General features: G+C 54.2%; 3 protein-coding genes across 3 annotated transcripts; all 3 read right to left on the bottom strand.

Annotated features, from left to right (window-relative positions):
• Positions 1 to 1,771: 1,771 nt before the first annotated feature.
• LOC309887817 (phospholipid-transporting ATPase IK-like) lies at positions 1,772 to 6,091 on the bottom strand. The gene is made up of 7 exons (XM_082779807.1): positions 5,712 to 6,091; positions 5,062 to 5,285; positions 4,389 to 4,472; positions 3,935 to 4,174; positions 3,506 to 3,644; positions 3,059 to 3,189; positions 1,772 to 2,483 (listed from the first exon to the last, which is right to left on the bottom strand). The coding sequence occupies exons 1-7, from the start codon at positions 5,947 to 5,949 to the stop codon at positions 2,250 to 2,252; spliced, it is 1,290 nt and encodes a 429-aa protein (XP_082635933.1). The 5' UTR covers positions 5,950 to 6,091; the 3' UTR covers positions 1,772 to 2,249.
• LOC309887871 (phospholipid-transporting ATPase IK-like) lies at positions 6,091 to 13,813 on the bottom strand. The gene is made up of 14 exons (XM_082779900.1): positions 13,704 to 13,813; positions 12,953 to 13,111; positions 12,330 to 12,418; positions 12,023 to 12,216; positions 11,144 to 11,352; positions 10,227 to 10,261; positions 9,649 to 9,805; positions 9,030 to 9,218; positions 8,477 to 8,589; positions 7,959 to 8,123; positions 7,516 to 7,627; positions 7,154 to 7,229; positions 6,621 to 6,759; positions 6,091 to 6,152 (listed from the first exon to the last, which is right to left on the bottom strand). Exons 2-14 carry the CDS (start codon positions 13,077 to 13,079, stop codon positions 6,138 to 6,140), a joined length of 1,620 nt encoding a protein of 539 aa, XP_082636026.1. The 5' UTR covers positions 13,080 to 13,111; positions 13,704 to 13,813; the 3' UTR covers positions 6,091 to 6,137.
• Positions 13,814 to 14,371: 558 nt separating this feature from the next.
• Positions 14,372 to 18,151, bottom strand: LOC309887870 (phospholipid-transporting ATPase IK-like; the record flags this gene model as incomplete). Its single annotated transcript, XM_082779899.1, has 7 exons — positions 18,074 to 18,151; positions 17,397 to 17,488; positions 16,859 to 16,972; positions 15,815 to 15,913; positions 15,283 to 15,344; positions 14,538 to 14,610; positions 14,372 to 14,446 (listed from the first exon to the last, which is right to left on the bottom strand). The coding sequence occupies exons 1-7, from the start codon at positions 18,126 to 18,128 to the stop codon at positions 14,372 to 14,374; spliced, it is 570 nt and encodes a 189-aa protein (XP_082636025.1). The 5' UTR covers positions 18,129 to 18,151.
• Between the last annotated feature and the right edge of the window lie 9,151 nt (positions 18,152 to 27,302).

Below are 27,302 nucleotides of genomic sequence, written 5' to 3'. Positions count from 1 at the left end.
GACCGTGGGAACATCAGCACCGTGCATCCCTGGTGTTAAATTGGCTCCTTTTCCCTTGTCTCAGAGGACACCTGCAGCAAAAGAGGCGCTGGAGCTGGGGCTGGGGCTGGACATACGGATGCTTCAGTTCCTTTTGCGTATTTCTTTGTTCATGGTTTTTAAAGAGAGGAAATTAAAAATGTAAAGAAAAACAAACTGTTTTTTTTTTTTTTTCTTTCCACCTCTTAAATTTCTAAAGGAAAACAAGAAGTCAAGCTGAATTAATCCTGGCCAGGAAGAACCCACAGTGCCGGGCTTGCCAGTCCAGCCACCTTGAGAATGCATTGCTCATTTTTCTGCATAGCAATAGGTAACACTCACCCCATCCCGTGTGGTCTGGGGGCTGCATCCCTGAGTTTTTAAATGACTTTTTCCTTCTAACTAAATTGGATTTTATTTTTATTTTTTGCTGCTGCTTCATTGTTAATCTCATGGGATAGGTTTTACTCTACAGCAAAATGCAATTGTTACTCCTCTGTGTCTTGCAATTATATTTGTTTAAGCTATTTACAAATGCTAAAAAAGAAAAAAAAAAAAAAAAAGACAAAAAAAAGTCTTATGTGTCAGGCACTTTATCCAAACTGTGCTGTGTGCTCTGGAGTTTGTTCCTTGTTCTTTGCAATGACTTATGCAGGGGAAATTAGCAGGAAACTTAACTCCAGCCTGTCAACAGGTTTTAAAAGAGAAAAAAAATCTCTATTTGTTCATCCTCTACTCGTCATGACTGTGTTGTATTTCTGCAGCTTTCTGTTTCTTCAATAAATTATTTTCTAGTCATTCACTCTGGTGTGCGTGTCCCGCACTGGCACAAGGGTCCTGGTCATGCTGCCGAGGCTGCACCCACAGCCCCTGGGACAATTTGCTGGAGCATTTACATGTGTCTACACTCAGAGATGAGCAGGGAGTGAATCCTTTTTGCTTTCAGCAATTTGCACATGGGGGAATTTTTCATCCTGCCTGGGGAGGGAAACCTGTGTTCCTTTTCTACATTCTTTTGTTGCTTTTCCTTGCACTTGTGCAGTGAAGCACATGGGTCGGTTCTCTTCTGACTGCTCCATGCTCCGCAGAGGAGAGGGATCGATGTTGGCGAGGAACACAGAGCTTGGCTCAGGAGAATCCAGCCCAGCCCCATATCAGGCAGCCCAACTGCCCTCCATGAGCATCTGGGTGCAGATCTGGGGAGCATCCCCAACCAACTGGGAGAAGTTGCTCCCTGGGATTTCCCAGCACATACCTGCACGGGCAAGAGCTTTCCCACAGAAAGCCTCAGATCCATTTATTTCTCTCTTGGCACGACCCAGCAACCTCCTGGCCAGAGCCCAAAGGAAACACTTTAATTCTCATAAATTCAGTGCAGATGAGACCAAAGCACTTGTTAAACAAACACATCAAGTCGTGTGCTGGAAGCAGGTCCAAAACCCTAAGGCTGATATTTTTTGATATTTACTTGATTATCTCTTCCTACCATGCATTGTGCCATGGTACAAGCATTGGTGAGTGCCAGAGAGCTGCCTGCACACACCAAGGGACACCTGCAGCCCCTTACTTTGCAGCTTTCTTCCTAGGAAATTTGCTGATAGTACAGCAGAGAGTTATAGGAGAGGAGAGGAAAGCCAGAGTCCTTTTAATATTATTAAAAAATAAGAATAAAAAACAAGGTGATCCAGTCACCAGTCAGTTGTTCACACACTTCCCCAGCAGCTGCTGCTGTCCCTGAGTGGTGGCGCTTCAGGACATGCACGCAGGTACCTGCTCTGCAGCATCCCTTGGGCTGTGCATGGTCCCTGGCCACACCAGCTCTGCTGGGAGCTTTGGAGGTTTTGCAGCAAACATTATGGGGCCACAGCTGTCCCCAGGATGGTCCTGGGGAGCAGGATGTGGCAGGGATGGGACGGGACATGGCACGGAGGGCACAGCACTGCTGTGGGCTGAGGCACTGCTGTGTGCATCTCATGCGGAGATTGCAAAGATGTGGAGGGGTAAGGAAAGGACACCTGCAAGGTCCACCAGCTGATGACCACTTTTCACAGTTTTCCAGGCTCCAGTGAAGCCACGGAGTTGGTGCAGCAGATGGAGCTGCTGGTGGGACAAGTCCCAGGGTCCTGCAGCAGACCACAGGGGCTGCCCATGCAGCAAACCCATCCAACTTGGATTAAAAAGCCCCCAGGAGAAGGAAGCCCCCCTGCCCCAGCAGGACACGGCCAGGTTGGCTATGGCAAGGGGTCGAGGCAGGAGGTTGAAGGTGGGGCTGTTCCCTGGGGATGGAGACCCCCGGTGGCACGGGTGCCCTTGGTGCGCAGGCTGTCCCCGCGGGTGATGAGGCCGGCGTAGCCCTCCTGGTGGGAGAAGGCGTAGCTGGAGCGGCGGCGGAAAGAGCCACGGTGGACATGGGCACGCAGCTCCACCGAGGGCTCCGGCTCACGCCTGGCCTTTGAGCAGATCTTCTGCAAGGAGAAAGGGGACATCAGGGCTGTGGGCACCTCTTGGCCAAGCTCTCGCCCTGAAGGTGGGTACAAAGCAGAGACGCCCTCCATTGAGATGGGGTTTGGCTCCCAGCTCCACCATGGCCCAAGCCTCTGGGGGGGGGGTCTGTAGGGTGGGGATCTTCTTGGGTGTCTCTGAAGCTCACAGAGCTCTGGAGCACAATCCCCTTTGTACCACCAGGAAGGGATGACACATGGATGGAGATGGACCCAAGGCTATAGGGGGCAGCAGTGGGACATGAACCAGACCTGGTGCCTCCTAACCTGGGAGTTCTGGAGGCCAATTCCTGCCTGCAGACCTTCTCCAGAAGCTGGAGCAGCCTGCCCACAGCCTCCTCCTCATGAACTGACTCAGGAAGAGGGCCATGGAACCGGACTTGAGCACCAGTGTCCTGAGAGCAGGGTGCCATCAAGCAGAGGTGACATGGCCCTGGTGGCTTCCCTAGGGATCCTCACCCTCCCCAGCACCAGCAACCTCCTTGCCAGCCCCAGACACGTGCTGGTCGGAGGCACATCCTCCTCCCCAGAGCCCTCACCTGCTGGATGCTGCGTCTGCCTGTGATGGCATGGTACGAGCGGACGGTGAGCGAGGGAATGGTGTTCACCACCAGGGACAGCAGGACCACAAGCAGGACGTAGGGATCTGTCAGGGCGTTCTGGCTGGCATCTGTGGGCAATGGTCAAGCAGTGGAGGTGGAGAGGAGAGAGAACAATGGGGAAGGAACAGGCCCCCACCCGCAAAGTTGCTGAGGGGTCTAAAGAGAAGATGGCTCCTAAACTAGAGTCAGAAATCAACACAGCAAGATCAAGAGCCAGCAAGTTTGTCCCCTGGGACCATACAGCAGGAGGATCTGGCCAAGGGATGTGATCTAGGCAAGAGAAGCCGTGATCTACAACATGGGGAACAGCCGCTAGCACTGAGTCCAGTGGGTTCCCCTGGCTCCAGAAGGGAACGGTGTGCAGGGATGCTTGGGGTATCCCACCTGGGAAGCGGAAGATGGCAGGGGCTATCCTGAAGGCATTGATGCTCTGCGTCAAGTAGGAGAAAAGGCAGAAGAGCAGCAGGCTGGCTGTGACCATCAGGAAGGACAATGCCGTCCAGTGCTTGATATCCAGGATGATCTGCAGGGGCAATGGCAGAGCACACAGTGCCTCATGGAGGCTGGGGGAACCCCCTTTCATTTGGACACTTGTCTCTAATTCCTCCCCAGTCTCCTGGGGGATTGTCCCCCAGCCACACTGGGCAGTGTTGGAACATGCCTAGGGCCCATCTGTCTCACAACCCATGTGCCATTTGGTTTGGTGGCCTTCAATCCCACGTCCTTGCCAGCAGCCTCCAGTGCCACCACACTCCACCCATTCCCAACTCAGGCACCAGAGATCAGCAAAGGGAAGGGCAGACTGGTGCTCACCTCCACGAGGACTGACAGCAAAGCCGAGGTGGCCACCGTGACCGAAAAGGACTCGTAGTCACCCACGACTTTGCTGCCAACACAGTCCTTGAAGGCCCAGAGTGCGATATAGAAGCTGGCAAGTGAGGTGCTGACACCATGCAGGAGTGTCACGCCAAAGATGCGGTAGTTGAAGAGCTCGTCTTGCTGCCCGATGGCATAGAGCTCAGGGAACTCCAGGCTCTTCTTGGCACTCACGTCCTGCTGGGACAAGGAGGGTGCTAAGCATCACCCTCCCCGCCAGGATTGGGCCACCCCACCCGTGACACCCTTTGGGAGATTTGCAGCGCGTCCTCCACCTGCTTGTCCCAGAGGGGTGGGGAACTGGAATCCAGCCTAGTGCTGGACTGATTTACACCTGCTGAGGATGCAGCCTCCAGGTACAGGGGCTGGTTGCAGCCCAGGGAACCCATACCTGCTCCAGAAGGCCCACAGAAAGCACAGGGTGGGCAGTGTAGAAGACGTTGTAGAGAGCAAGGAACCAGCCCTCATACAGAGGCTAGAAGGGAGAATAAAGTGTCTGAGTTCAGTGCTGTTTTCAAAAGACTCAGAAAGGATGCCCAGGCACTGTGGAAGGTGTAAGTCTCACATCCAAACCCCAGGGAAAGCCCTATGGACTTGTTCTGAACTCTGCATCAGCCCTGGGTTGTCCTCAGTGCTCTGCAGGTCCATGGGACTGTGCTGCAGGGTCAGGGGGCTGAAGCCACAGCATGGTGGTCAAGTCATGCTGATGACCTTTGTCCCTAAGTAAAAGCTTCCATTTTGGGGGAAAATAGATTAAGGCAAGTGGCATCTTTCCCTACATCTGTGTAAGGTTGAGCTATTGCTCACAAGAGCTGCCACTGCCTCCAAGGACACCCTGAATCTCCTCAGGGTGCTTTTCCCAATCAAACCATCCCAAACACAATTAACCGGCTACCCCAAAAATCCAGGGAGAAAAGAGACCAGGGTGGTGACGGGGACATGTGCCCATTGGGTGGTACCAGGCGTGAAACCTGCACTGGGTCCCCAGCAGGTGAATTGTGGACATCCACAGAATGGATGTGTCCCTGCCAATACGCTCCCAACACACCAGCAGCAGCCCTCACCTGAGCCGTGAATCCGCTGTGGAAAGCGAACCAGACCTGGGCCATGAGACCAGCAAAAGTCTTGTAGAAGAAGTAGCGGAGGAACTTGCAGATGCGGAGATAGGCCCAGCGGCCGTGGACGAGCAGGAGGCGCTGCAGGTAGGAGAACTGCGCCAGGGCGTAGTCGCTGCACTGCACGGCTTGCATGCCCTCCAGCCCGCTGATGCCCACCCCAATGTCAGCAGCTGCGGAGGACGCGGGAGGTTTTTGGGGAGCCCTTTGCGATGTTTGGTTTCCCAGCAGGTTGCTCCCAGGCTGATGGACAGAGGGGGAATCCAGAAGCGATAGGCAAAGGGGAAAAGCCCTCCTGCGTGTCCCACAGCTGCTGGAGTGACGCCAGGCAAAGCTGGGCAAGTAGCAGCCATATATCGGGGGCTGCTGGAGGGGCAGGGAGTTCTTTGCCAGTTGCCCAGGCTGGAGCTTGAAGAAACTTCAAACCATCTCCACTGCCAAAGCAAGCGGGGCCCTGCTTCTGCCCCAGGCTGGTCCTGGCCTCATGCCTTTTGCTCCTTCCCCCCCCCAGCACAGCCACATTGGGGACTGGGACACCCCACCCCCATCAGAGGGCCATGCTGGCCAAAACCCAGTTCTACCACAGCCCCCCGCCTCACTTTTGATCATGTTGACGTCGTTGGCCCCATCCCCGATAGCCAGTGTGGTGGCCTTCTTGTGCTTCTTCACCAGCTGCACGATGAGGGCCTTCTGCTTGGGGGTGACCCTGCAGCAGATCACAGCCTGGCAGCTGGTGGCCAGGTCCACGAAGGCCCTCTCCACCAGGCTGCCCTGCTCCTGCAGGTCCGTGGCCCCACGGCAAGGCAGCCACTGCCACAGCTGCCCCTCCTTCTTCATCAGCACCTCTCCCGTGTGAAGGATTTTGTCCTTAGGAGAGAGCACACGTGGCTGGGGCCTCCTGCCGTGGCCAGCACAGAGGGATGAGGCCCAAGGGCTCTCCCACAAGCAGGGATGGGTGGGGCTGGTCTCATCTCCTGCACATTCACACAAATTTTGGGCAGGTACAAATGCACTTCTGCATCCCCTCAGTTGTAGGGACACTAACATGGGCAAGGAAGGAGGATAACATTCAGAGCTGACTTTTTCTAAAGACCACCAGGGATGTCACAGTGTGAGGGTCCCCAGTGTCTCAGTGATGCTCTTGAAGCTCAGAAAAACAAACCATTTTCTCCAAGTTTGTCTTGCATTAGGAGTACCAAATATAACCATGAGACCAGTTTGTCTCAGTAATGACCAGCAGAGCAAGATATCACCCACCAGCAGACCAGCTGGACATGTGTGGCTGAAACCCCCCAACACCAAGCAATTGGTGTGAGGTCATCTCCTCCTCCATCATCCATTCCCCAGCCCAAGACAGGGTTCCTCTGGCTTTTCCCACCCACCCTGTGCAGGACGGGTGTCACCTCCTCCAAGTGCTGGTGCCACCAAATGTTTTGATAGCCCTGGGGCAGAAACAACCATCTGCCAGCAAGGACAGGAGCAGGGGTGCCTCCCAAGTGCCACCTTACCAGGAAGTCCCCACTGATGACGAGAGCTTTCTTCTTGTGGCACGAAGTCCCTGGGTGCTGCTGGGAGAGGCGGCCGCTACCAGGGGCTTTCCTGCTGCTGCTGCGGCTGTTTCTCACCCAGTGAGCCTCGAGGATCTCGCTGTGTAGGAGGGGACATCGGGCACACTGAGTGGTTTTGGCCAAAGAGCATGGTTGGCCTTTGCCGTCTCAAAGCCAGCTCCAGAGAGAAGGGGCTGGTAACCCAGTGGTCGGAACAGGGGGGACAGAGATGGGGCTCCCTGATATCAGAAATCAGCCCTGGCCCATGTGATTTGGAGGCAAGAGAACCAGGCTAAGCACTTTCTGGCCAAATCGTGCCAAGAAGAGAGCTATAGGGGCATAAACAGATGGGGAGAACTGAGAAGACATTAGCAGATAGTGATGGCCATGGCCATCCAGGCTGGGATGGAGAAGAGTGAGTGTGTTCAGCATGTTCAGCACCCACGTGTCCCCACCAACCTGATGTCCTGAGCTAGAAGGTCATGAAGACTCACCTTACTTCCTTCTCCTCCAGGATCTCCATGTCATCTGTGAGCAGTTTGCACGCATAGCCGATGTTCATTGCTGTCTCTGCAACAAGGGCATCAGTGGTCTGTTGTGCCCCCTGTCCCAGCCCCCACCCTAGGGTCCCTCAGCCCTGGGTGGGCAGCAGATGCTGGGGCTCTGCTCCAGCTTTATGCCAACATGCAGATGGATTCCCCTGCCTCGGTTTCCCATGGGTGACATGATCTGTGGGACATGCTGTTGTATATTAAAGGCAACAGCAGGGCCTGGTTGTTGCCTCCTCCCAGGGTCTCATCCACTCTCTGGCCCTGGCTTGGGGAGAAGCTGAAATGTGTTGGCTGTCTCCACTGACCTTGTTTGTCTCCCGTCAGCACCCACACTTTAATGTTGCCCAGTTTCAGCAGCTGGATGGTCTCAGGAACTCCGTCTTGCAACTTGTCCTCAATGGCTGTGACCCCAAGCAGCTGGAAGGAAGGTTGGATGGGGTGTCATGATGTGGGGCAGGGTGCCAGGGCAAGATACAGAGGTGGGAATTACCCCTGGATCCAACCAGGGGTCCTGTGTCCCTGCACACTCCTTCCCATGGGTGGACATGACCCAGCAGGTTTCCATCTGGGTGTCTACTGACATGTCACAAAGTCATCCTAGGGGTATCTCTACCTGCCCTCCTACCCAGGGTGTGGGTGTTGGGCTGAACACCCCATCACCCCAAATAGCTGAACTCCACCCTCCTGCCCTTCATGGGCTGTGGGGACCAGTGCAGGTGCTTCTTCCTAATCCCCAACTTCATCCCACCTCCAGGTTCTGCTCCATCTCTTCGTACAGGCTGTCCAGCTGCCACACGCGGTCCTGCAACAGGATGCTGGCCTCCTGATGCCTCCGGCTCCACTCGCAGTACTCAGCCTCACTCACCACCTTGCTGGCCAGGCATAAAGTCCTCAGGGTCTCCTCTGCAAAGCGCTACAGGGACAAGACATCGTGGTTCCCTTGCCTTGACCGGGACGACTCAGTGTCCCCATGGTCAGAGCTGGAGACCCACCAGGGTTTGAGGGTTTTCTCTGGGCACTGGCTGTCCCCCCACCCACTGTCATCCCCAGTGATGCAACCAGTCCATGCAGAGCCCCAGGGGTGGATTTGATGCCCTCTTAGCCCCTGTCCCACATGCAGGTGGAGCTCCTAGAGCAGAAGGGAGCAAGGAAGAGCCAGCTTCTGAAGCCAGAGTGGGAGAAGAGCAGCAGGGGACCCTGGGGCACCCAACCCAAAGCCAGCAGCAGGGACCAGCCCATCCCACCCCTGGCTGGTGAGGGACTCACATCCAGCGCCCTCTCGGTGAAGGTCTCACTGGGCCCTCGGCTGCGCAGTCGCTCCAGGATCACGGTGTCAGCCCCCTTGGTGTAGAGCCGGATTGTGCCCTGGGGGTCTCGCACTGGGAGGAGGGGAAGGACAAGGAGCTGCCACCCCATCTGGGGATTGCCATCCCACACAGGGCCCTGGGGACACAGGCCAACCTGGCTGTGCTGCAGGAGGCACTGCAGGTGACACTGGTGGTTTGGTACCCACAGTCACAGGAAGCACAGGAATTTCTCCAGATCTACATCACCATGAGGCAGAACCAGGCCTCGAGGGCTGTCACTTCCTTACACACCTCCTCTGGGCCCCTGCTTTACTTGCTCTCTCAGCTGCTCATACCCTTCTCTATTGCCTTCACCAAGATATCAGGGCAAGCAAAACCACAGAGATGACTGGAGTTCCTGTGCCAGCTGCCATCAATTGCAGCCACCCTGGTGCCACCCCCTGTAGGGTTGAGAAAGGAGGGGACCCTCTGTAGGCAGAGAAGGTCCCCCTGAGACACCCCAACCCACTCACCCAGGACAGACATCCTCTTGCGATCACTGTTGAAGTCCAGCATGGCCAGCACTTCGTAGGTCCTCTTCACTCCCAGCTCACTGATGGTGATCGTGTCTTGTGTTCGGGTTAGAAAGACATATCCCAAGTCCCTGGCTGCCAGCACCAGTGCTTCTTCATCCGGTGAAGCCGCCTGATAAACCAGCTGGTCTGTGGAAGAGGAGCAAGGCTTGGGCAAGGAGAATCCCATCCGAGAGTCTCTTACACACCTGAAACACCTCATTCTTGCCCAGCACCAACATTATCTATGGAGAGCCTGAAGTCCAAGCCACCAAGCTAAGGAATCTCAGCCCCTCTTTTCTCTTTTCTTCTGCTCCTTGGGTGGTAAAAGTGTCCAGACAGGGATGGATTATCCTCCCTGTGCTTCTGCTCCAACTATGTGGTTTTAAAACAACCCCAAAATGCCCATGTCTGGGCCAGAGACTGATGCTAAGACTGCCCCAAAGCATCCCCAGGCTCTCAGGGCACCTTCTCCTCACCACAGCAGAGCTTTGCCATGTGGTGGAAAAGCCACCGCAGCCCCCCTGTGCCCTGCAGGGGAGCTGGACTCCGCACAGAGCTGACAGTGCAGCCGACCCACCGCCTCTCTCCTCTACCATGACGGTGTGGCAGAGGGCCAGCAGCCGCAGGAACTCCCTCAGCACAGGGTCACTGTCTCGCCGAGCAGCTTCCAGTAGTGCCACATCATTGGAGTCTGACATCTTCTCCCCACGGTGGCTCCAGGTCAGCCCTGACCCCTGCAAGAGACATGGGCACCTGAGACACCAAGAATGGGGCCACCCTGCAAGGCTCTGCCGTGGGGGTGTTGCTAGGGTGTGATACAGCAACCCTGTGCTGGCATGGTCTGATCCAAGTCAGAAACCTTGCTTTCTGCTGCCAACACTAAGGGGGTGAGTATTAAAAGGCTAGAAAATCAGATTGGCAGCGTTCTATAACCCTGTTCCCTTGTCCTTTACCAGCAGCTGAAGAGCAGCAAACCCGCCAGCCCAAGGAAGCACATCCCTCCACCTCACAGGATGGTACCACAGTTGTCAGAAAGCCGTGCTCCACAGCAAAAGGCATCTCCTGCTGCTGCCATAACCAGTAACTGCTACGGCTTTGGCCCCGGTGATGAGCAGCGTTTGGCCCTGAGTTACGCAGGAGAGGGGAATTACGTACCGATGGCTGTTTGTTCTCACGGCCCGTGCCCAAACCTGCCAAAATAAAAATAATTCAGTTACTAGAGAGCTGGCAGGGAGCATGACTAGCAAGGGCTTCAAGCAGTTATTTCTACAATGAACTGCTTCTTTTGCTGGCCAAAAACACTGGCAAGAAGGGAAAGATTTTCAGCACCTGCTTGGTGTCTGTCCATTGTGAGCCACGCTCCATTAGGACATCCACATTTGACTTATTTGGCTCTTGGACAGTTCAGACTGTTCAAACTATATGTTTTTCCTGTTAAAAATGCAGGTCTGGCTTTCATCCACATTTCCCAGGAGACTGGAAGGATTATGGCGATGCTGCTATCAGAGGTGCAACATGATGCATCAGACAGAGAAAAACTGTTTTTATGCCTGCTTAAAAACTTTGCTAGATTTTTTTTCCCTTCTCTTTGCTTTTGTCACTATCCATTTGTCTCAAGTGGTTGATAAGTATCTCAGGAAAAAGGAGCTCCATACTAAAGCTCTAGCCCTCACTGCTTTCACTAATTAAGCACCGTGACAGCCCCCAAAAGGCAGCCAAGAACTCAAATAAATGGAGCAGTAAGTGAAGGAAGGACTTGGCAGTTCTTAGGATTCTAAGGGGAAAGAAAAAAAAAAAAGAAAAAAAAAAAAAGATCATTACATGCATTCGCCATAAAGAAACAACATAAAAGGAAGGATGACTTCTCTACCTCCACCATAGGTCACCCAAGAGTCTCACAGTACCCAGACTTGGAAACAGTGTCTTCAGCCCCACACACCAGACCACCAAGATCCACCCACATGCCCCAAGCTTCCTAGGAAGCCAGGAGGAGAGAAAAGAACCAAAGCAGCCTAAATTCAAGGTCTACCTCACTCAGGAGTCCCCACAAACCTGCTACCAATAAAAGTTACCGTAAACAGTCCCATTAATGCAGCATTTCTTGAAGCTCATAATATTTTGTGTCAAGGTGCCAGTCTTGTCTGAGAAGATGTATTCAATCTGGCCAAGCTGGTCATTGAGGCTGGTGCTTCTGGCCTTTGCTGGAATGTCCTTGACAGCATAATACATTTCCAAGTCCCAGTTGATAAAGAAGCTGTTCACCAGATAGATGAATTCAAACCTATGGAGTGAGAATGGAAGAAAGCTTACACCAGGGAAGGAGAATGCATTACTCACAGCCCAGGGGGACTTGGGGATCTGCCTTGGGGAGAAAGGGCAGAGAGGAACTGCCTGCCTAGGTCCTGCTGCTCTGAGCTGGGGATAAGCAAGTTTTTGATGGTGGCCAGGTTTCCAGAAGGCACATCACACCAGACAGGGAGCCTGCTGGGTCCCAGGCAGCTGGACTCCTCTGGAAATCTGGTCCTTGATATCAAAATTCATAGATGTGGAGGGTCTAAAAAGTCTGTCAAGGGCTTTTCCCTGCACAAGTTGTGATTAGCGCCTGCTTGTAATGCCTGTGCCCTTCTCTTCCCCACCCCGCTGCTGCTCCATGGGGAAACACCTCCTTTATCAGTCTGTCTTCTTCAGTCTGGCCCCAATTTCCAACATCAGTACATCATGTCTTTACGTCTCTTTTCCGGCTTTCCTCTGAGGAGACCTCAAAGGATGTTATCAATGTTTTTATTCCACCCATACCCTCTTACAGCCAATGGAACACACGAAAACGACTTGCTCAGATGGACCTTGCATGCATCCCTATTTTGTGGCTAAAATCCAAGGCGCCAGATGAGGGTCAAGGGCAGGGAGAAGGGTGCTGAATGCTGATTGTTTGCAATCTCTGTCGTTCTTACGTTATATACATGGACATGGGTATGATGATGCTCAGGAGGATTGCGAAGCCCCAGAAGCTGAAGAAGGCCTGCTTGGCAGGAGCAGTGTGTTTGTAGAGAGCAGAGAGGTAGGTGTGCTTCTCCTGGAACGTCTTGGCCCAGAACCCGGAGGCAATGGCGAGGCACAATGACATGGCCAACAGCACCAGGAAGATCTGAGATGGGAAACCAGGATGAGAGCACCACATCACACAGAGCCCACCAGCCTTTTCTATGGGCCCTGCTAGTCTGTCTGTCTCATCTAACTGTGTGTTCACACTGCACTTACTATGATCACCAGCCGGTCCATCATGCGGTCCAGCTTGGTTTTCTTCTGCTTGATCTTTCCACAGTTCCTCATAATTTTGGAATCAAATCCTGTGCGAGAAACATTTTAGAAGTAAAAACAAGTCCACAGTCCCCAGAAGGTCACCTTGCAGCTAAGAGATGCTGCTTTCTGCCCCGGCTCTAAAGGATTCAGAGGACCATGTCCCTTGATCAGTGGTTAATGAAGCCACGTCTGCACACTCAAAGTGCTGCTTATACCAGCGCTCATCCCTCCTCTCTGCCCGGAGTTATCTGTGGCCAAGCTCTCAGCTGTCTGAGCTGCCTGTGCTGTCTGTGCAGGAGGCAACAAAGTGAAGTGGAGCCAGGATGTGATGCAGGTGAAATATAACCTGGAACAGGGGGATGTTTGGAACCACCACATCACCTGCCTACCAGTGAGACCAACACCAGGAAATCTTGGGAGAAACTTTTGGTGGTCTGTTTACTGCAGCAAGTCCTGGTGGTCTGTTTACTTTGCATCAGCAGAGAATGGGACCTCCTGACACTGAAAGCACTTGGGCAGCTTAAAATCCCTGGGGCCCTGGATGTTTCTTGCCCCCTTCTCCCCCCGACCTGGACACTCACCTGCGTAGATGACTAAGCCATAGCAAAAGTCGGTGTTGCGAAGCTTGCAGCCTCGCAGCAAGATCCTTTCACTGTCAAGCGAGTACGTCTCGCCCTGCCACTGCAGCGTGCCGGTGAAGCTGTGCATGCGGCTGTTGGGCTCCTCGCAGGTCACCCTCCCTTGATCAGAGGATACGATGCAGGTGTTGGCTTTGGGGGAAACATGGGGTCCTTCCTCTCCTCCCCGTGCCTGTCCCCTCCAGAGAAGAGGGGAAATTGAGATTTCTCTAGTGTGGTTGTTGTATGGGTGACTCAGGTTAAGGCTGGCTGAGCTGGAGCGCCCACCTTCAGTGCTAGGAGGGCGCTCAGCCCAGGGACCACAGGGGGCTAGAAAATTGGACACAATCCCCTTCATTCCCAGAGCCCCCAACATCATCCTATGGAGCACCAAAGGGGAAAAATCCAGGGTCTGAACTCAAGTTTGGGAGCTAAGTGCTCGATTCTCATAGGGAAAACAGAAGCCAAGGTAGGGGGAAAGGCGCACAACCCCATTGCAGAACCACGCTGCTGGGGAATGGCCTCCACGCAAGGGCCTGCAGCTAGAGCCAGCCTCCAGCCTTGTGGCAGGGACGCGTGCAGCCTCCTGGTAGAGTGGTGGCACTTGGTGCCCCAGGGGACAGCATGAGGCCAATAGGAGCACGGAGACCTCCCGAGGCCACATGGGTGTGATCCCAGGGGAACAGACACATCCTGGCCTGTGTAGGGGGCTCACCGTCAAAGGCGGCCACGCTGCCCTCACTCGTCAGCTCCCGGTGGGTGACTGGAAGGGCCTGCCTGAACTTCAGGTTTGTTTCCCTGCAAACAAGAACCAGGCAGGGAAAACTGAAACAACCCTGCAGGGTGACAGAGCTGTTAATTCTGCTGTCAGACCCATGGGACAGAGGCTGCCATTAATTATCAGGTGATTACATGAGTGACAGTAGTGCTTAGCGATGGAGAGCGAGATAGGGACCTATCATGGCAGGCATCAAGCACTCATGCAGGGAGAAAGGCCTGGCCCCGAGACCCTGTCATTAAATCACCCTGCAGACAGGCAGGGCGGATGGGCAGGCAGTGTCCCCATGCAGCAGAGGGGAACTGGGGGATGATGAAACAGACCCAAGGTCACGAGCTGCTTCATGCAGGACTCGGGGTTTTCCCCAGCTCTGGACAGGCCCCAGACTGTTGCCTCAGAAATTTCTTGGCCCTTCATTTTTGAAATGTGGGGCCCAAGATTAGGGTTTTAATTGCATTTCTGCAGCGTCTATAGGTTTAGCTTTTGGAGGAGCCCCCCAGTGCCCTGATTTCTGCTGGACTTGGGCCTTCCCAGTATGCCCCCCCCCAGGTGCTGGTGGTCCCCAAGGCTGGAGGCTTCAGCTGGGACATCTCCTGCCACCCTCCTCACCCATCGATGTCGGCAGTCTCCACGTAGCACAGGCTGCTGGGCTCAGAGCTGCACAGCAAGAGCATGTCGGCCTTGGAGAGCAAAGGGAAAAGAGCACCCAGCTGAGCCTCTCCTTGACGATACTCTGCCCAAGCACACTGCTGGCCCCAGGGCATCACTCACCGGGACGAAGCTTTCCTTGCGCAGGCGGACGATGTCCCCAACGCAGATGTCACACCATTTCTGCCAGCGGAAGCTGAAGAATTTAGGGGAAAATATGGACATTGCAAACCTGGAGGCTGTGCTTTACCTTCATGGGGCAGTGGGAACATGGATCATAGCAAGGCAAATACTGTTTCTGCCCTCTGGACCAGCCTGTCTGCCCCAGCTTCTTGCATGAACTGGGGCTGCAAACTGTTGGTTCCTCTGCCATCATGGTGGCTTCCTATTTGTGTGACCAAAGCACAGATGAGCACTGAGAGTGGCATGGGACCTATTTGTCCATATCCCATGTACCTATTGGAGGCATTGACTCTCAGCCCTGGCACCTGGTGGGAAATGCTGGTCCTTCCCTGGACCAGTTCTTTTGCTAGATCAGAGTTTAGCAGAAATGCAGCAATGGGTTAGCTGTGAAGACCTGGAGGAAATTCTGTGGCTGGAAAACTCTCCTCCCAGCTTATCACAGCAAACCAATGCTTCTTAGACCTGTCGTCTGTGAAGGGGTATGATCATCCCTACAGGGAAACACCTGAACCTACAACAGATTCTGGGGAGTGGTGCTAGTTTGCAGAGTCAGGCATGGTCCCATCAAAACCTTTCATAACTGCTACATCCAAGGGTGCTCAGCACCATGATGATCCACTGTTCCACACATATTTACTGCAAGATGGTAAAGAAAACACAGGTAAAGCTCCCCAAAGCCCCTCACCTCTTCCCAGACAGGATTTCACATGGCCTGTTGTTGATGTTTCTGTCACTTTGGTGACGGCCCTGCACAAAGGCAAGCAAAATAAGAAGCCAAAAGAAAGGCATAGGCCACGTCAGACTTTCCTGTTCTATGAAAACAACCCCCTTAAATGTCATAATCTCTGGGTTCCTCAGTCCTGGGACAAGATCTGCTTTTTGAAGCAATTTGAAGATGTATTCTGATGAATAAAGAGGCAGAAATCCCCCAAGATTGATCCCCCCTGGGGACCAAATTGGGAATATAGCCATTGGTTGGGATATTAAACATTACAGGATAACAGAGGTGGGACTCCAAGTCTTAAAGGAAAGCAACTGTCTGGTCACATCCTTTCAAAGGGAACAAAGCACTTTGGACATGGTAGAGTTGATGGTACCTCAAATGATGGCATCTCCCAAACTTTCCAGTTCACCCCAGAGCAAAGGAATCCTTCCTGCTGACCTGCTCCCCAGTAACTGTGCCCAACACTCCCAGCCTCCCTCCAGCCCATACTCACAATGTCATCGATCAGGTCTCGTAGGGCTCGGATGGTGAGAAGACAGCTCAGGGGGAACAGCAGCGTGTACCAGGGCAGTGTGGAGATCTCAGGAATGGTCTGTGGAAGAAGAACGGTACCTCACTGCAAAACTTTCATCCCTCCTTAGGACACTTTAGGTCTCAGCTCTCCTCCCTAGGCAGTGCCCAAGGATGGCTGGAACCTAACATGAATCAAATTAGCATCTCTGTCTACACAAAACTGCTTTGTTAAATTTCTACCTCTTTTTATGTGGATCACTGAGCGAGGAGGGTAGGAGTTTTGTTTAGGAATTGTCTATGTGATCTTAGCTTATATCCAAACCCAACCAGTTTAAAATAACCCAAAATAGCCAAATAATGAATATTTTCAGCCCCTCAGAATTCCCAAAAGGCAATGAACACCACTGAAAACCAGTATGTTTGACACCACTTTATACTGTCAGTGCAAAAGAAGAACTGACTTCAGCTCTAGTGAAGCAACCAGATGTACCAAAATTGTGTGAACTAACTGCAGAAAATAATCTTAAATAATGAGGCTACTGTCATTGTGAAAAGCTCTCAAAGCACCATGTAACCTCTCGAACGATATTCCTTCAACATCTGATTCACCTCCATGCACCATCAGGACTTTCGTCTACTGGCTTTTGCTGTGAACCGTGCTTTCTTAATCCCTTACCTGCTCTGCAGTCATACCTCAAATGCCTGGAGGGTATATGAGTTTGTCCTGGTCTCAGCAACTGATCTTGTGAGACACAGATCTTCCTTTTGCTCCTCACACAGAAGAATTGTTTCTCATAATGAATGAGATGGCTCAGTGAATATAGTTGCATATTTTAGGGCTGCATCTAACCAAATAGAAAGCCCAGGAGAAGTAACAGGTTGAGATCCCACAGTGGTCCTCTAGAAAGGTTGGAGACGGGAACCCAAGTACCCTGTCAGGCAGCCCCGTACTCCGAACACCAGCCAACCCTCCTTAGCTGGACAGCCTCTCACACAGGAGCTTTTACCTTGGTGTTCATCTCACCTGTAAGAGGATGACAAAGACAAAGTAGACGTTGGCCATTCGATGGAACTGCTCATAAAGGTTCAGTGGCAGGAAGGTCAGGATGTTGTACTTGGCTGTCTTAATGGCATTGCCCTTCCAATAAAAAAAAAAAAAAAAAAAAAAAAAGGTTATATGACTTAAAACTGAAACAAAATATTGTGCCTCTGATCATCTGTAACTTATCTTACTGATCCCCAACAAAATGCTTGTTATTTAGCTCTGGGAAAAAAAAAAAAAAATGTTTTTTTTCAATCCAAACTTTTTTCATAAATCTTTCTTTTGATTTGATCATCAGACTAAAAATTGACCTTCATACAGTTCTGCTCCTTTTCTCAGAGCTCCAGAGGGCATTTAGGGCAAAGGGCAAAGAGCTGCCCTTCCTCTTCATTGTGGATTATGTTTGTGACTCTCCATCCTACTGGGGATCTCTATGGCACCTCTGTCAGGTCACCCCCCCGACCACCACCAGCTCAGGGCATCAGGAGCTGGTAGAGAGGACTGGCACAATCTGACTCACCGCATACTTCTTCTTGGTCAAGCAGAAGGCAAATTTCTTCTTGAACTGCATATGGTAGCTTCTGTTGTTGGCCCTCACTTCCCAGGTGAAAGCTGGAAAAGCGAGCGGTCATCAGCCAGGCCCTGGCCACCAACCTCTGGCCTCCAGGGACAGGAGGACCCGTTTTGGTGTCACTGGGCTCATGGTGACATACTTCTGCTAAGATGGGCTTTCCATAATGCAGTGACACGTTGGGAGCAGACAAGTGTAGGTGGGACAGAGCTGGGTCTTGGGGACAGCTGGGTTTATGGAGTGGACAGAACAGGCAGGAGAACAGAAGTTTCCAGAGGTGTAGTACTGCTGCCCACGCTTCCCCTTGGAGCCTCAGGGTAAGCATTTGTGCTCAGGTTTTGGTTTAACAGTGAATAATCAGGGCAGGTGAATGACTCCTCCAGGCACAATTTTTGCTATTATTAAAGCTGTTTGTTCCCCTCCCAGTTTCATTTTTTGTTATCCCAGCGCAGATAGCACCAAGCACAGGACACCACAGCCATGTTCCCTGGCTCCTGCACCCCAACTGATGGCCTATCCTTCCAGACCATTTCCCCTGGACATTTTCCCCACCTCACATCCCCTGTCCTATACTCAACCACCTCTAAATAAAGAAAAACCCCAAGCCACACCCATTGCATGCTGACCTGGCAGCTTCTTTTTTTCGTGCAGGCAGCCTGAGGCTGGGTCACGGTCATCCATGCTGACACTTCTAGGAACAAACTGGATCTAGGAACAAGCACAAAAATATTTGCAATGCTGAGCAACAACAACATGGGCCCACCAGAAGGCTCTAAAGCTGGGGGCTTCGCCCCTCCAGGGCAGGACATCACACAGAAGGGATATTTCTTCTGAGCACAGCAGGATGACTTCCCTGAAGCTGCAAACTAACCGAGATCTTTTTACTACTCCAGAAAGTTAAAACTGCACCCTCAATATTGACATGAGGTCCTCAGTGGCCACTTGAATGCCACAGAAGGGGGGTGTCAGGCTGAATATTTGTTATGAGAAAACTTCCTTCTCTCTTTGAAACCTGATTTCCTTTTCCTTGCCTTTTGCAGGCCCAGCAACAGCTAAGATCCGACGTGGTGTGGAGCCTCTTTCGGACCCATCTTGCCCAGTCCCAGCTGCCTGTGACAACTCAAAAATTTTCTCTCCGAGGAAGTTGTGAGAAATCATTGAAGTCAACAGCACAGAGGAGAAATTCTCCCCATCCTGCCATCACACCCAAGCATCCGTCGTGCTGAGGGAGCAACCACCTTCATCAACGACAAGAATTTTCCTTACACTCAGTAGCTCAGTGACCTCCCCTGCAGGGATGTTAGGGAAGATTAATTAATGTTTGTGAAGTGCTTTGTGATCCTTACATGAAAGAAGCCAGTGAGGTGTAAAGCTTTAATTACCTTATTATTAAATAATCCTACACAGAAGTCTGTCCCTGCCGTTATTTCTTATCTCTTATCTTTGATCACTTCTTTTTTCCATTCTTTCACTAACTGGCTACTCCTCTCCCTGTCACTCCTCCTGGTACAAGGCAAACTTGATATCAGCTGGTCCTGACACACGTCACTGCCCTGAGATGCTCTCGGGTGACACCACCATCTCCAGCACTGCCACCTCACCCCGGGTCAAGGAGGCCCCAAACACAGGCAGCACTTCGGCTCCAGGTTATGCCCATGTCCAAGAGCTTGGCCAAAAATAAGTCTTATCCACATCATCCTTCTTTACCACTAAAGACTCTGCATTTGTAGTTGAATCCTAAATTGCACTTGAAGAGTCAGCACATTTGGGTCCCATCAACATTTTCACAGCATGACTGAGAAGGAAGATGCTACAGAGAAGAGCTGCTATGCGTGGTGAGATATTCATGCAAAGCCCCACAGCTCCAATGGCCTCCTCCATAGGAGGGAGCAGAAAGAGTGGGGATGCCTGGAGAGATGAGATTCCTGCACAGAACAGGAACCGAGTGCCCAGCCTGGCTATTTCCACTTGGTTTGGGTAAAATAAGGTGGCGAGGGATTTGACACAGAGAGAGATGCAGAGCTCCCACCTTCCTCCCTGAAGCTGAACACTAATAACCACGAAGCTGTCAGCTGGGGATATTTTCCCCTGCAAATAGCCAGGGCTACATCATGTTGCAAAGAGACAAGGGAGGCACAGCAAGGTCCTCACCAGCCCGAGCCCACCCTGCAGTCCCCAGCGGACCCAGGAATGGCAGCCAGGATCAGCCCCAAGCCCAGCTCTGCAGGCAGGCTTGTGGTGATGAGGCAGGTCCACAGCCTGGGAGTCAGCAGGCAGGTCAGGATCAGCTCTGGCACTGGCAGCCAGCTGAGGCCGTTAACCCCTGGTAGGGCCCTTGGGACCCTGACCCATCACTCACAGCATCTCCTGGCTCCTTGCTCCAGGACATAGGCATGAAAGCTGAGGCTGGCAGAGATGCATGCCAAGGTGTTTGCTTGGGCTTGCTGCCTCCAAACCAACAAAACATGTGATTGCTTTGATCAAGAGTCTAAGTCCATGCTGCCTCGAGTCTCACCGAAAAACATTGAAAGACCTCAGCTCTGCTGGTGGCCGTCCCTGCAGGAGGTGCCTCTGCGCTCAGGATCAGGCCTGAAGGTGGATGTCCACCATATCTCCACCTGCACAAGAGCCCTGGTACCACCTAACAATTGCTGTTGCACCTTCCATGCTCTGCTCCTCAGCTCCAGAGGACCCGTGCTCCTGGATGATGCCAAATGAAGGTGCAGCTAATTAGGAACTAGCAGTTGTCAGATGTGGGGACCTCTGGGGAGCTGAGCACTGTGCACAGACAATCTGGAAAACAACCCCTGCATCCAAGCCCTAAGAGCAGGGGAAAGGCCAAAAAAGGGGAAAATAACACTGATTCAAAGCACAGCAGAAACAGCTCCAAAGAGGTACCAGCAGCGAGCTCACATTGATAACTGAAAATAAAAATTACACCTTGGGCATGTGGGAACAAGCATTAATCTGGTGCCAGGGCAGGTGGCAAACCTGAGCACGAGCTCCATCGTGGGGCAAGAAAGGGCTGGAGATGGCCAAAGGCAGAAGACAGCCTCTGGCTGCACTGACAGCGATTAACGAGCCCACGGGAAGCTCCGCCAGCTGCTGGCGCTCTGACCTAGCGGGGAACGGCCGGTCCTGTCTGTCCCCGGGGTCTCAGCAGCAAAATGCAGCTGCAAATCAGCAAGGCGAGGCTGCTTCATGATGACAAGACACTGCACTTTGCCCTGGGCAAGAAGCAGGGCTTTCTCACCCAAAACTATACTTTTGGGCTAGTGGAGGTTTGCATGGATGAACACAAATAAACCGGATTTAAATGGGAAGAGGCACTGCACCAAATGGGACTGGCTTGGGAGAGTGAAACACGTGGAGATGACTGTCAGGGGCTGAAGTGCCCTAGCCCCCCGTTAAAGGGCTGTACAGCACATTTTGTGATGGTTTTGCCTCTGAAATGGCCCCATAAATATTTGGTTGTTGCTTTGGTCAGCACAGGTGTTAGTATGAAAAGTGCTTGCTTCCCTGGGAGCATCTGTCAGACCCACAGCAGCCACCGCCCGGAACTGGGGGTTTCTGGTTGTGTTTCTTCCCTGCCTGCTCTCCCCTCTCCCTTCTCCCCCCCCCCCAAGAAAAAAAAAAAAAAGAGCTCCAGCAGTGCTTAAGGGAAAAAATGACAGCATGGTGTCAGCTTCAGATGACCTGAGTTTTCCATTTTAAAGAAATCTGTGGTTTTAAATCAAGCATCTGCTTAAGTTGTCTCCCTGACTTTCCATGTTTTGGCAACTTTGCTTTTCATTGAGGGCGAGCCACCTCCTGGCCAAGATGCCAAAGGATCTCCCTGGGAACCTCACGTCCCCTCGGGACAACAAGGGGGTGAGGGTCTTGGTGCCAACCCGCCGGGGACCTCACCTCTGCTGGATCGTGGGCACTGCCGCAAGCAGCCTCAGCATCGCTGAGCTTGTTTACCCGACTGCTGCGTCCCTGCGGGGCCCCAGCTGGTGTCCTGCTCCCCCGGGACCCCGATCCCACAGCCCTGGGAGATCCTCACCTGCCCACCAGCACCCCCAGCATCGCCCCGTTCCTGGAGCACCAGGGGCTTCTCCAGCTCCGTGGTTCCCACAGGCTCAAAACAGGGTGATTAATCCCAGCGCACACATTCAGATTTTAACCAGAATTAATCACATTTGGGTTTCAGCTGCCTGGGGTGCCTGTATTTCTGGAGGAGGCTCAGAAAAGTAGGGTGACTGTGTCAGACCAGAGTCTGCCTGCTGCTGGACATGGTCTCACTGAGCCCCATACATGGGGGCCCCTGCAGGCAATGCTTAAAACGATAAATAAATAAATAAATACATACATACATACATAGGTTTAAAACATGCTGCTGGTTAAATAGGGTTAAAACAAGAGATGCCCTGTCCCATGGGCGACGCCATGCGATGAGCAAGTGGATGAAGATGCCTGGCAGCAGCCAGCTCATGCTTATCACACTGGGCGGAAACACCCCCGCACCGTGGCCAGATCCAGCCCAGGAAAGCCTCTGGGGGCTTCCCAGACATGCCCAGGCCGTAAATCTCCTTCCACAGACTGCTTGCTCACCCTATTATTCCACCTGCCTGCTGCTTTGATCCAACCCCATGGGAAAATGCAGCATCCCTGTCCCCATCCCAGTCCCTGTCCCCATCCCGGTCCAGGAAAACCCCAAATCTTCCCCTGTGCCCAGCAGCCAAGAAAGGAAAAAAGTGTTCTTAGATGGGGGCTCCCCCCTCTCCCCAGGGTCCACAGGGACAGACGCAGCCCCCAGTAGAGCACCCACCAGCCACAAGCCCCCCGGCACCCATCCAGTGCCGGCAGCACCCATGGGTAGGTGCCCAGGGCAGGCAGGATGAAGGGGGGTTCAAGGGGAGAAGAATAGGGAAAAAGCAGAAGGAGAGGCTGTGCCACACTCCCCCAGGCTCCCCCGTACCTGCACCGATCCTGCCCGTGGCCCTGCTGCCAGCTGTGGCTGCCACTGCCCTGCCCACCGGGGCCGTGGGACAGCCCCCGCCACACCTCCGGTGCTGGGCTCCCTGGGGACCCGCCTGGCCCTGGCACAGATCCAGTCTGCACAGCTTGGCCCCAGCACCTCCTGCTCCAGGGAAGCGTCAGCACCCTCCAAACCACAGCCAAGGATGCAAGGGCAAAGCACGGGGGTGTTCGGGCAGCGAGCATGCAGGGGGGGCAGGATGGCACTGGACTGGGGAGACTGGTTTCACTGGGAGTGCCCCAGTCCCTCCGAGACCCCAGGTTTGGCACCGGCTCCACTGCTCCATGAAGAGTGGGGAAGAAGCAGGGGCCAGGCATGACCCTTGGGGTGGGAGGTGGAGTTTCAGATCCCTGGAAGAGGGGAGAGGATAAAAATCAGCTCTCTGGGGCAGCTCAGTAGCACCAACCCCAGAGAGCATCCCCGAGGGGAGAGCCAGTCCCATAGATCCCATGCCCCCACCCCTCCCCCTGCCCCACACGTGTCTCCCACCACACTCCTCCTGCATCACCAACATCCTTGAAGCCTCATCCTGGGGCTGGGGCTGGTTCTCCAGCACACCAACAGAAATACCCCACTGTGGTGGTCCTGCATTAGCCATCATTAGATTAATTGCTCGCTGCAATTAACCACAGAAACCTGGAGGTGATTAAGCAAGTGCTAGGCTAGCAGTCCATAAAGCATTTATAGTGCAGCCACGAATAACTTGTCTGAGGTCCATAAACAACACATCCACACTGTCCCTGTGTCCCCATATCCCTGCCGTGCACTGGGTGACACAGCCTGGCACCCAGCCTGCGTGGCCAGGGCTAATTTGGGTGCATCCCTGTCTGGGGTGACATAAACCCATCCCGATGCTCCTCACCTGCTGGAAAGGGAGAGGAAAGGCTCACCGAATGACTGCTGTGAGCTGAGCCAAATTAACAGCTTATTGTCATTTCCCACCCAAATTTGGTGAGTATCATCACGCAGCATTTAGAAATAAAACCACGGGGCTGTCCCGGTGCTGCAAAAAAACAGGTCAGGCACCATAGCAGTGGGCAGGGAAGTGGCGGTGAGCGTCTGGCACCACTCCGGCATGGTGCAGGGCCGGTGATTCACACTTCCTAGGAGCTGCTCCGCTCTCAGACCTCTTCTCCCAGCCCCTCTGTGCGGGCACAGCCTGGCCCCTTCCCAGCACCGCTGACTGAATGCAGTGAGGCAACCCCAGCGTGATTCATGCTCCGTGCCAACAGGGTTTGCTGAGCTTGGGGGTGAAGCCATGCTGCATAAAACCATGGGTGAGCGTGCCCGGCCATGCCTTCCCGTGTTACACGTGCTGTTTAACACACCCCAGCACAGCAGCATCCTCTTGCCCCCCCCAAGGCTGCTCTCCTGCCTGAGCGAGGCTGGCGATGGGCACGGTCCCTGAGCTGCTTGGACTGGGCCCCATGGGGAAGGAACACAGCAGCAGCCGGCGGGAGGGGAAATTGTGGTTGGGTGTTGCAAAAAGCATCAGTTTCAGGAGCATTCTGAGGGGCAATCTCTATCCTTGGAGGTGCTCAACCCTCGATGAGATGCAGCTGGCCCAGCCAGGAGAGATTTTGGGCAGTTCTGCAGCCCTGAACATTCACCACTAGCACATAACCAGCCCCTCTCCACAATCAGGAAGGAATTTCTCCCTTCCTGCCCCCCAGGCCTATCACTTGCCTTCGCACCCGCTCTCACCAGCAGCTCCTCCTGCATCGCAGCCATTTCTGGTGGCTCCCAAGGCCCTGGAGCAGCACCCAAGACAAAATTCAGCATTTCAGCCCTTTTCTGCAGTCCCCCATCTGCTGCCCTGTCCCTGCCACTCTCCTTTCACCCCGGGACTCTCCCATTTGCCCACGCGCTGACTGCACTGCACGGCCCCGCTCCGAAGCAACCTCCCTGTGACAGCTCCCTGCTTGCTCTCTTAACCCCACCCAAAAAAATCTGCATTTTTCCCCCCCATGCAGCCTCCCTTTCTCACCGGCTCAAGGCTCAGAGCTGGCGCTCCCACCTGCAGCTCAGCACCAGGGCGCACACAGCTCCGGAGACCCAAAAGAGCCACTGCTGGGACAGGCCAGTGGCCACGGGGACATGGTGGGGACAAGCCTGTCCCTAAGCCTCCGCGTCCCCCCCAGTTTTCACCCTTGCTTCCAGCCGCAGTGGGCAGAATCCAGAGGTAGGAAAGGGCTTTCCACATCCTGCCCTGACACCCTCCGCAGGGACACGTGGCAGGTGATTTCGGGCCACCACGGGCACCAATAGCACCGAGGGACAACAGCCGAGGTCACCCTAGTAACAGCAGCTGGCAAAGATGACATTTTTACCAATCGATCACTCCCTGCAATTAGCTGGACCCCCCCCCCAGCAGCAATTAAGCAAGTGCTGGGAGGCTGCGCACAGCGCAGTGCTGGGGTACAGGGACACCCGTGCGCTGCGGTCACCCTCCCGGTGCGTCCCCCCCACTGGGCACAGGGGACCCCCCATCCCCAGGGCTGCCCTGCAGTGGCAGCAACCCGTGCCTGGGCAGAGGGGAGCTGAAGCTTCAAGCCTTGTTCTTACCTTCACTCGTGGTTGCCTCGGGCAGACTGAGCAGCTCCGGGTGCCCTTCTCCAAACGGCTGAGCAGCTGCCGGGCCCCGTTTGCACGGAGAAAATAATTTAGGGAAGTTCCCCTGTGGCACAGGGGTTGTTCCTCAGCCTAGAGCAGCCTCAAGTCAGCACCTGCCCAGGCTCTGGTTAACGCAGATCCTGCCCCAAACTTCAGTTCTGATTCAACCCCCAGCAGCTGTGCCCATGGGGGCCGTCACCGTGTGATGGCATCGCGGCACCGGCCCTGGGCACAGCTGCGTCCAGCCCCCGCCACAGCCCTCCAGAGTTTGCGGGCACTGGGGCTGCCCCATGCAGGGCGGTGGCAGGAGCACGCGACACCTGCGGCACCCAGCAACCGCCTGCGCCACCCAAAATCTCCCCCTCAAACCTGCACAACCTGTCGGCAGCACCCTCCTTCCGGCACGGTGCCCGCACCCTCCTCTTCCTCCTCCTCCTCCACTCCCGGCCACAGCAACAGCAGGGCAGGAGGTGACCCGGTTCCTCGGCCACCACCAGCCCCTGCTGCCCCGATCCCTGCAGTGACATCGGTGTCACCCTACCTGGCTCTGGATTTAGGGCTGAGAACAGGGACCCCTGTGCCTGGGCACTGCAGGGCACTTTGGGGGGTCCGGGCCATACGGGGGTGACTGTCCCCACGCAGACCTGCACCACGAGCTGTGACACTGGAGAGCTGGAGCCAGGAGAGTCCTGGCAAATCTGGGCCCCAGAGCTCCCGGGGAAAGCAGGAAAATCCATTTATTGAGCTGCGGGAGAGGAGAGGCTGCAGCATCGGCCCAAAGCCCCCCCCAGGCCATACCCCCAGCCCTTGGGGAGGGGACACGGGGGAGCAGGACTGGGGTTGTCACTGCCCTTCCTGCCCCCACAACCCCACTTTGGCCCTGTTTGAGCCCTATTTAAGAGGCAGCAGCAGCCACCCCCCCACACCCCCTTGCACCAAAGGCTGGATTCAGGATTTGGGTCTCTTCCTCTGTAAAGGGATTTGTAGGAGTGGCCCTGAGCAGGTGTCACTGTCACCACCCAGGCTCTTCTGTGCCTCAGTTTCCCCAGCACCATCCCCACCTCCTCCACCTTCTGGCTACAGAGGCAAAGCTCCCCCAAAGAGCAAAAAATAGCAAGACCGACCCTCCCTCTGTGGTTTCTTTGGGTCATGAACAGTTCTGGCAGTGTCCCCTGGGGCACACGGCCTTCCAGGGAAAAATGAGGTGGTTGAGACCAACAGGACAGCCATCAAACACACACCTGCACCACCAGTGTCCGTCTGTCCAACTGTACATCCATCTGCATGCCCGAGGCTGGGTGAGCTGTGCTTTCCTGGGACCAGCGCTCTTGCAGCCCTAAAATCCTGCTTGGCTCCAACTTTTGCAGTTTCCCCAAGATGAGACTCGGCCCCTTCCATCCGCTGGGCTCCGTAACAGCAGCTCCGGGCACCACAGGGAGTTCCCCTTGGGGCCGATGACGGGGCTCACCCCAAGGCATCCGTCCTCTTCCAGCCCCACCCCCCCCCCATGTCCTTCAGGAGGGGGACATCACGGAGGGACAGAGACCCCATACGGGATCACACCAGAGGAGGAGACACCAGAGCTCAGCACCTCACAGGCCCATAGAGGTGGCTGAGAACACGGCTGAGCCGTGACTTTGACAGCATCCTAAGTAACCGCTGCCATCGCCAAGCCATCACCAGCACGTTAAATAAAACACATTGCCAGTGAGGTCATCTAATAGCCTATTATTTTTTTATTTGAACTTTTTACCTTCACCTCTTCCTCCGTGCTGAATCAGCTCCTTCACTTGGCACTTTAATTCCTGCCCCATTTGTGAGATTGATAGGGGCTCTCCCGAGGAGCTTGGTCAGGCGGCGAGAGCAGCAGGGCAGGCGCCAGCTCCCCGGGCTCTCGCCCCAGCTCGGGGGCAGAGGTGGGATCCGGGACCTGCCCCGCTCGGGGCTCCACGGGCACCACCTCGTCTCGGGCACCACCTCGCAGCCCCAGGGGCGCCCGGACTTCTGCAGCAGCCGAGGGGCAGGGATCGCTCAGAGCCACAAAGCTTGTAAAAGGATGGCAGAGCCACATCGGGAGGACATGGAGGGAGTGACGGTGGCATCAGGTTCAAGGGATGCTCCAGGGAAGCCTGTCCAAGCTCCCCCACCTCTGGGCTGGCTCCAGCTCCCCTCCCAGCCCAGCTGCAGGTAAAGCAGAGCCAGACTCAGGAGCATGCATCTAG

This window comes from Aythya marila, assembly GCF_965140915.1.
Source record: "Aythya marila genome assembly, chromosome: 27".
NCBI classification, from domain to species: domain Eukaryota; kingdom Metazoa; phylum Chordata; class Aves; order Anseriformes; family Anatidae; genus Aythya; species Aythya marila.
The sequence above is the reverse complement of the archived record's forward strand: the minus strand, read 5'-3'. Positions and strand labels throughout refer to the sequence as shown.

Coding starts and splice junctions, on each gene's coding strand:
- LOC309887817 (XM_082779807.1), bottom strand. CDS start 5,949: ATGAAGAAGGAGGGGCAGCTGTGGCAGTGGCTGCCTTGCCGTGGGGCC. Junction 4,175..4,388: donor CTGTGGGCCTTCTGGAGCAG/GTATGGGTTCCC, acceptor TTGTCCCAGCAG/GACGTGAGTGCCAAGAAGAG. Junction 3,190..3,505: donor TGCCATCTTCCGCTTCCCAG/GTGGGATACCCC, acceptor CATTGCCCACAG/ATGCCAGCCAGAACGCCCTG.
- LOC309887871 (XM_082779900.1), bottom strand. CDS start 13,079: ATGCACAGCTTCACCGGCACGCTGCAGTGGCAGGGCGAGACGTACTCG. Junction 10,262..11,143: donor CATTAATGGGACTGTTTACG/GTAACTTTTATT, acceptor TTATTTTGGCAG/GTTTGGGCACGGGCCGTGAG. Junction 8,124..8,476: donor TCACCGAGAGGGCGCTGGAT/GTGAGTCCCTCA, acceptor TTGTCCCTGTAG/CGCTTTGCAGAGGAGACCCT.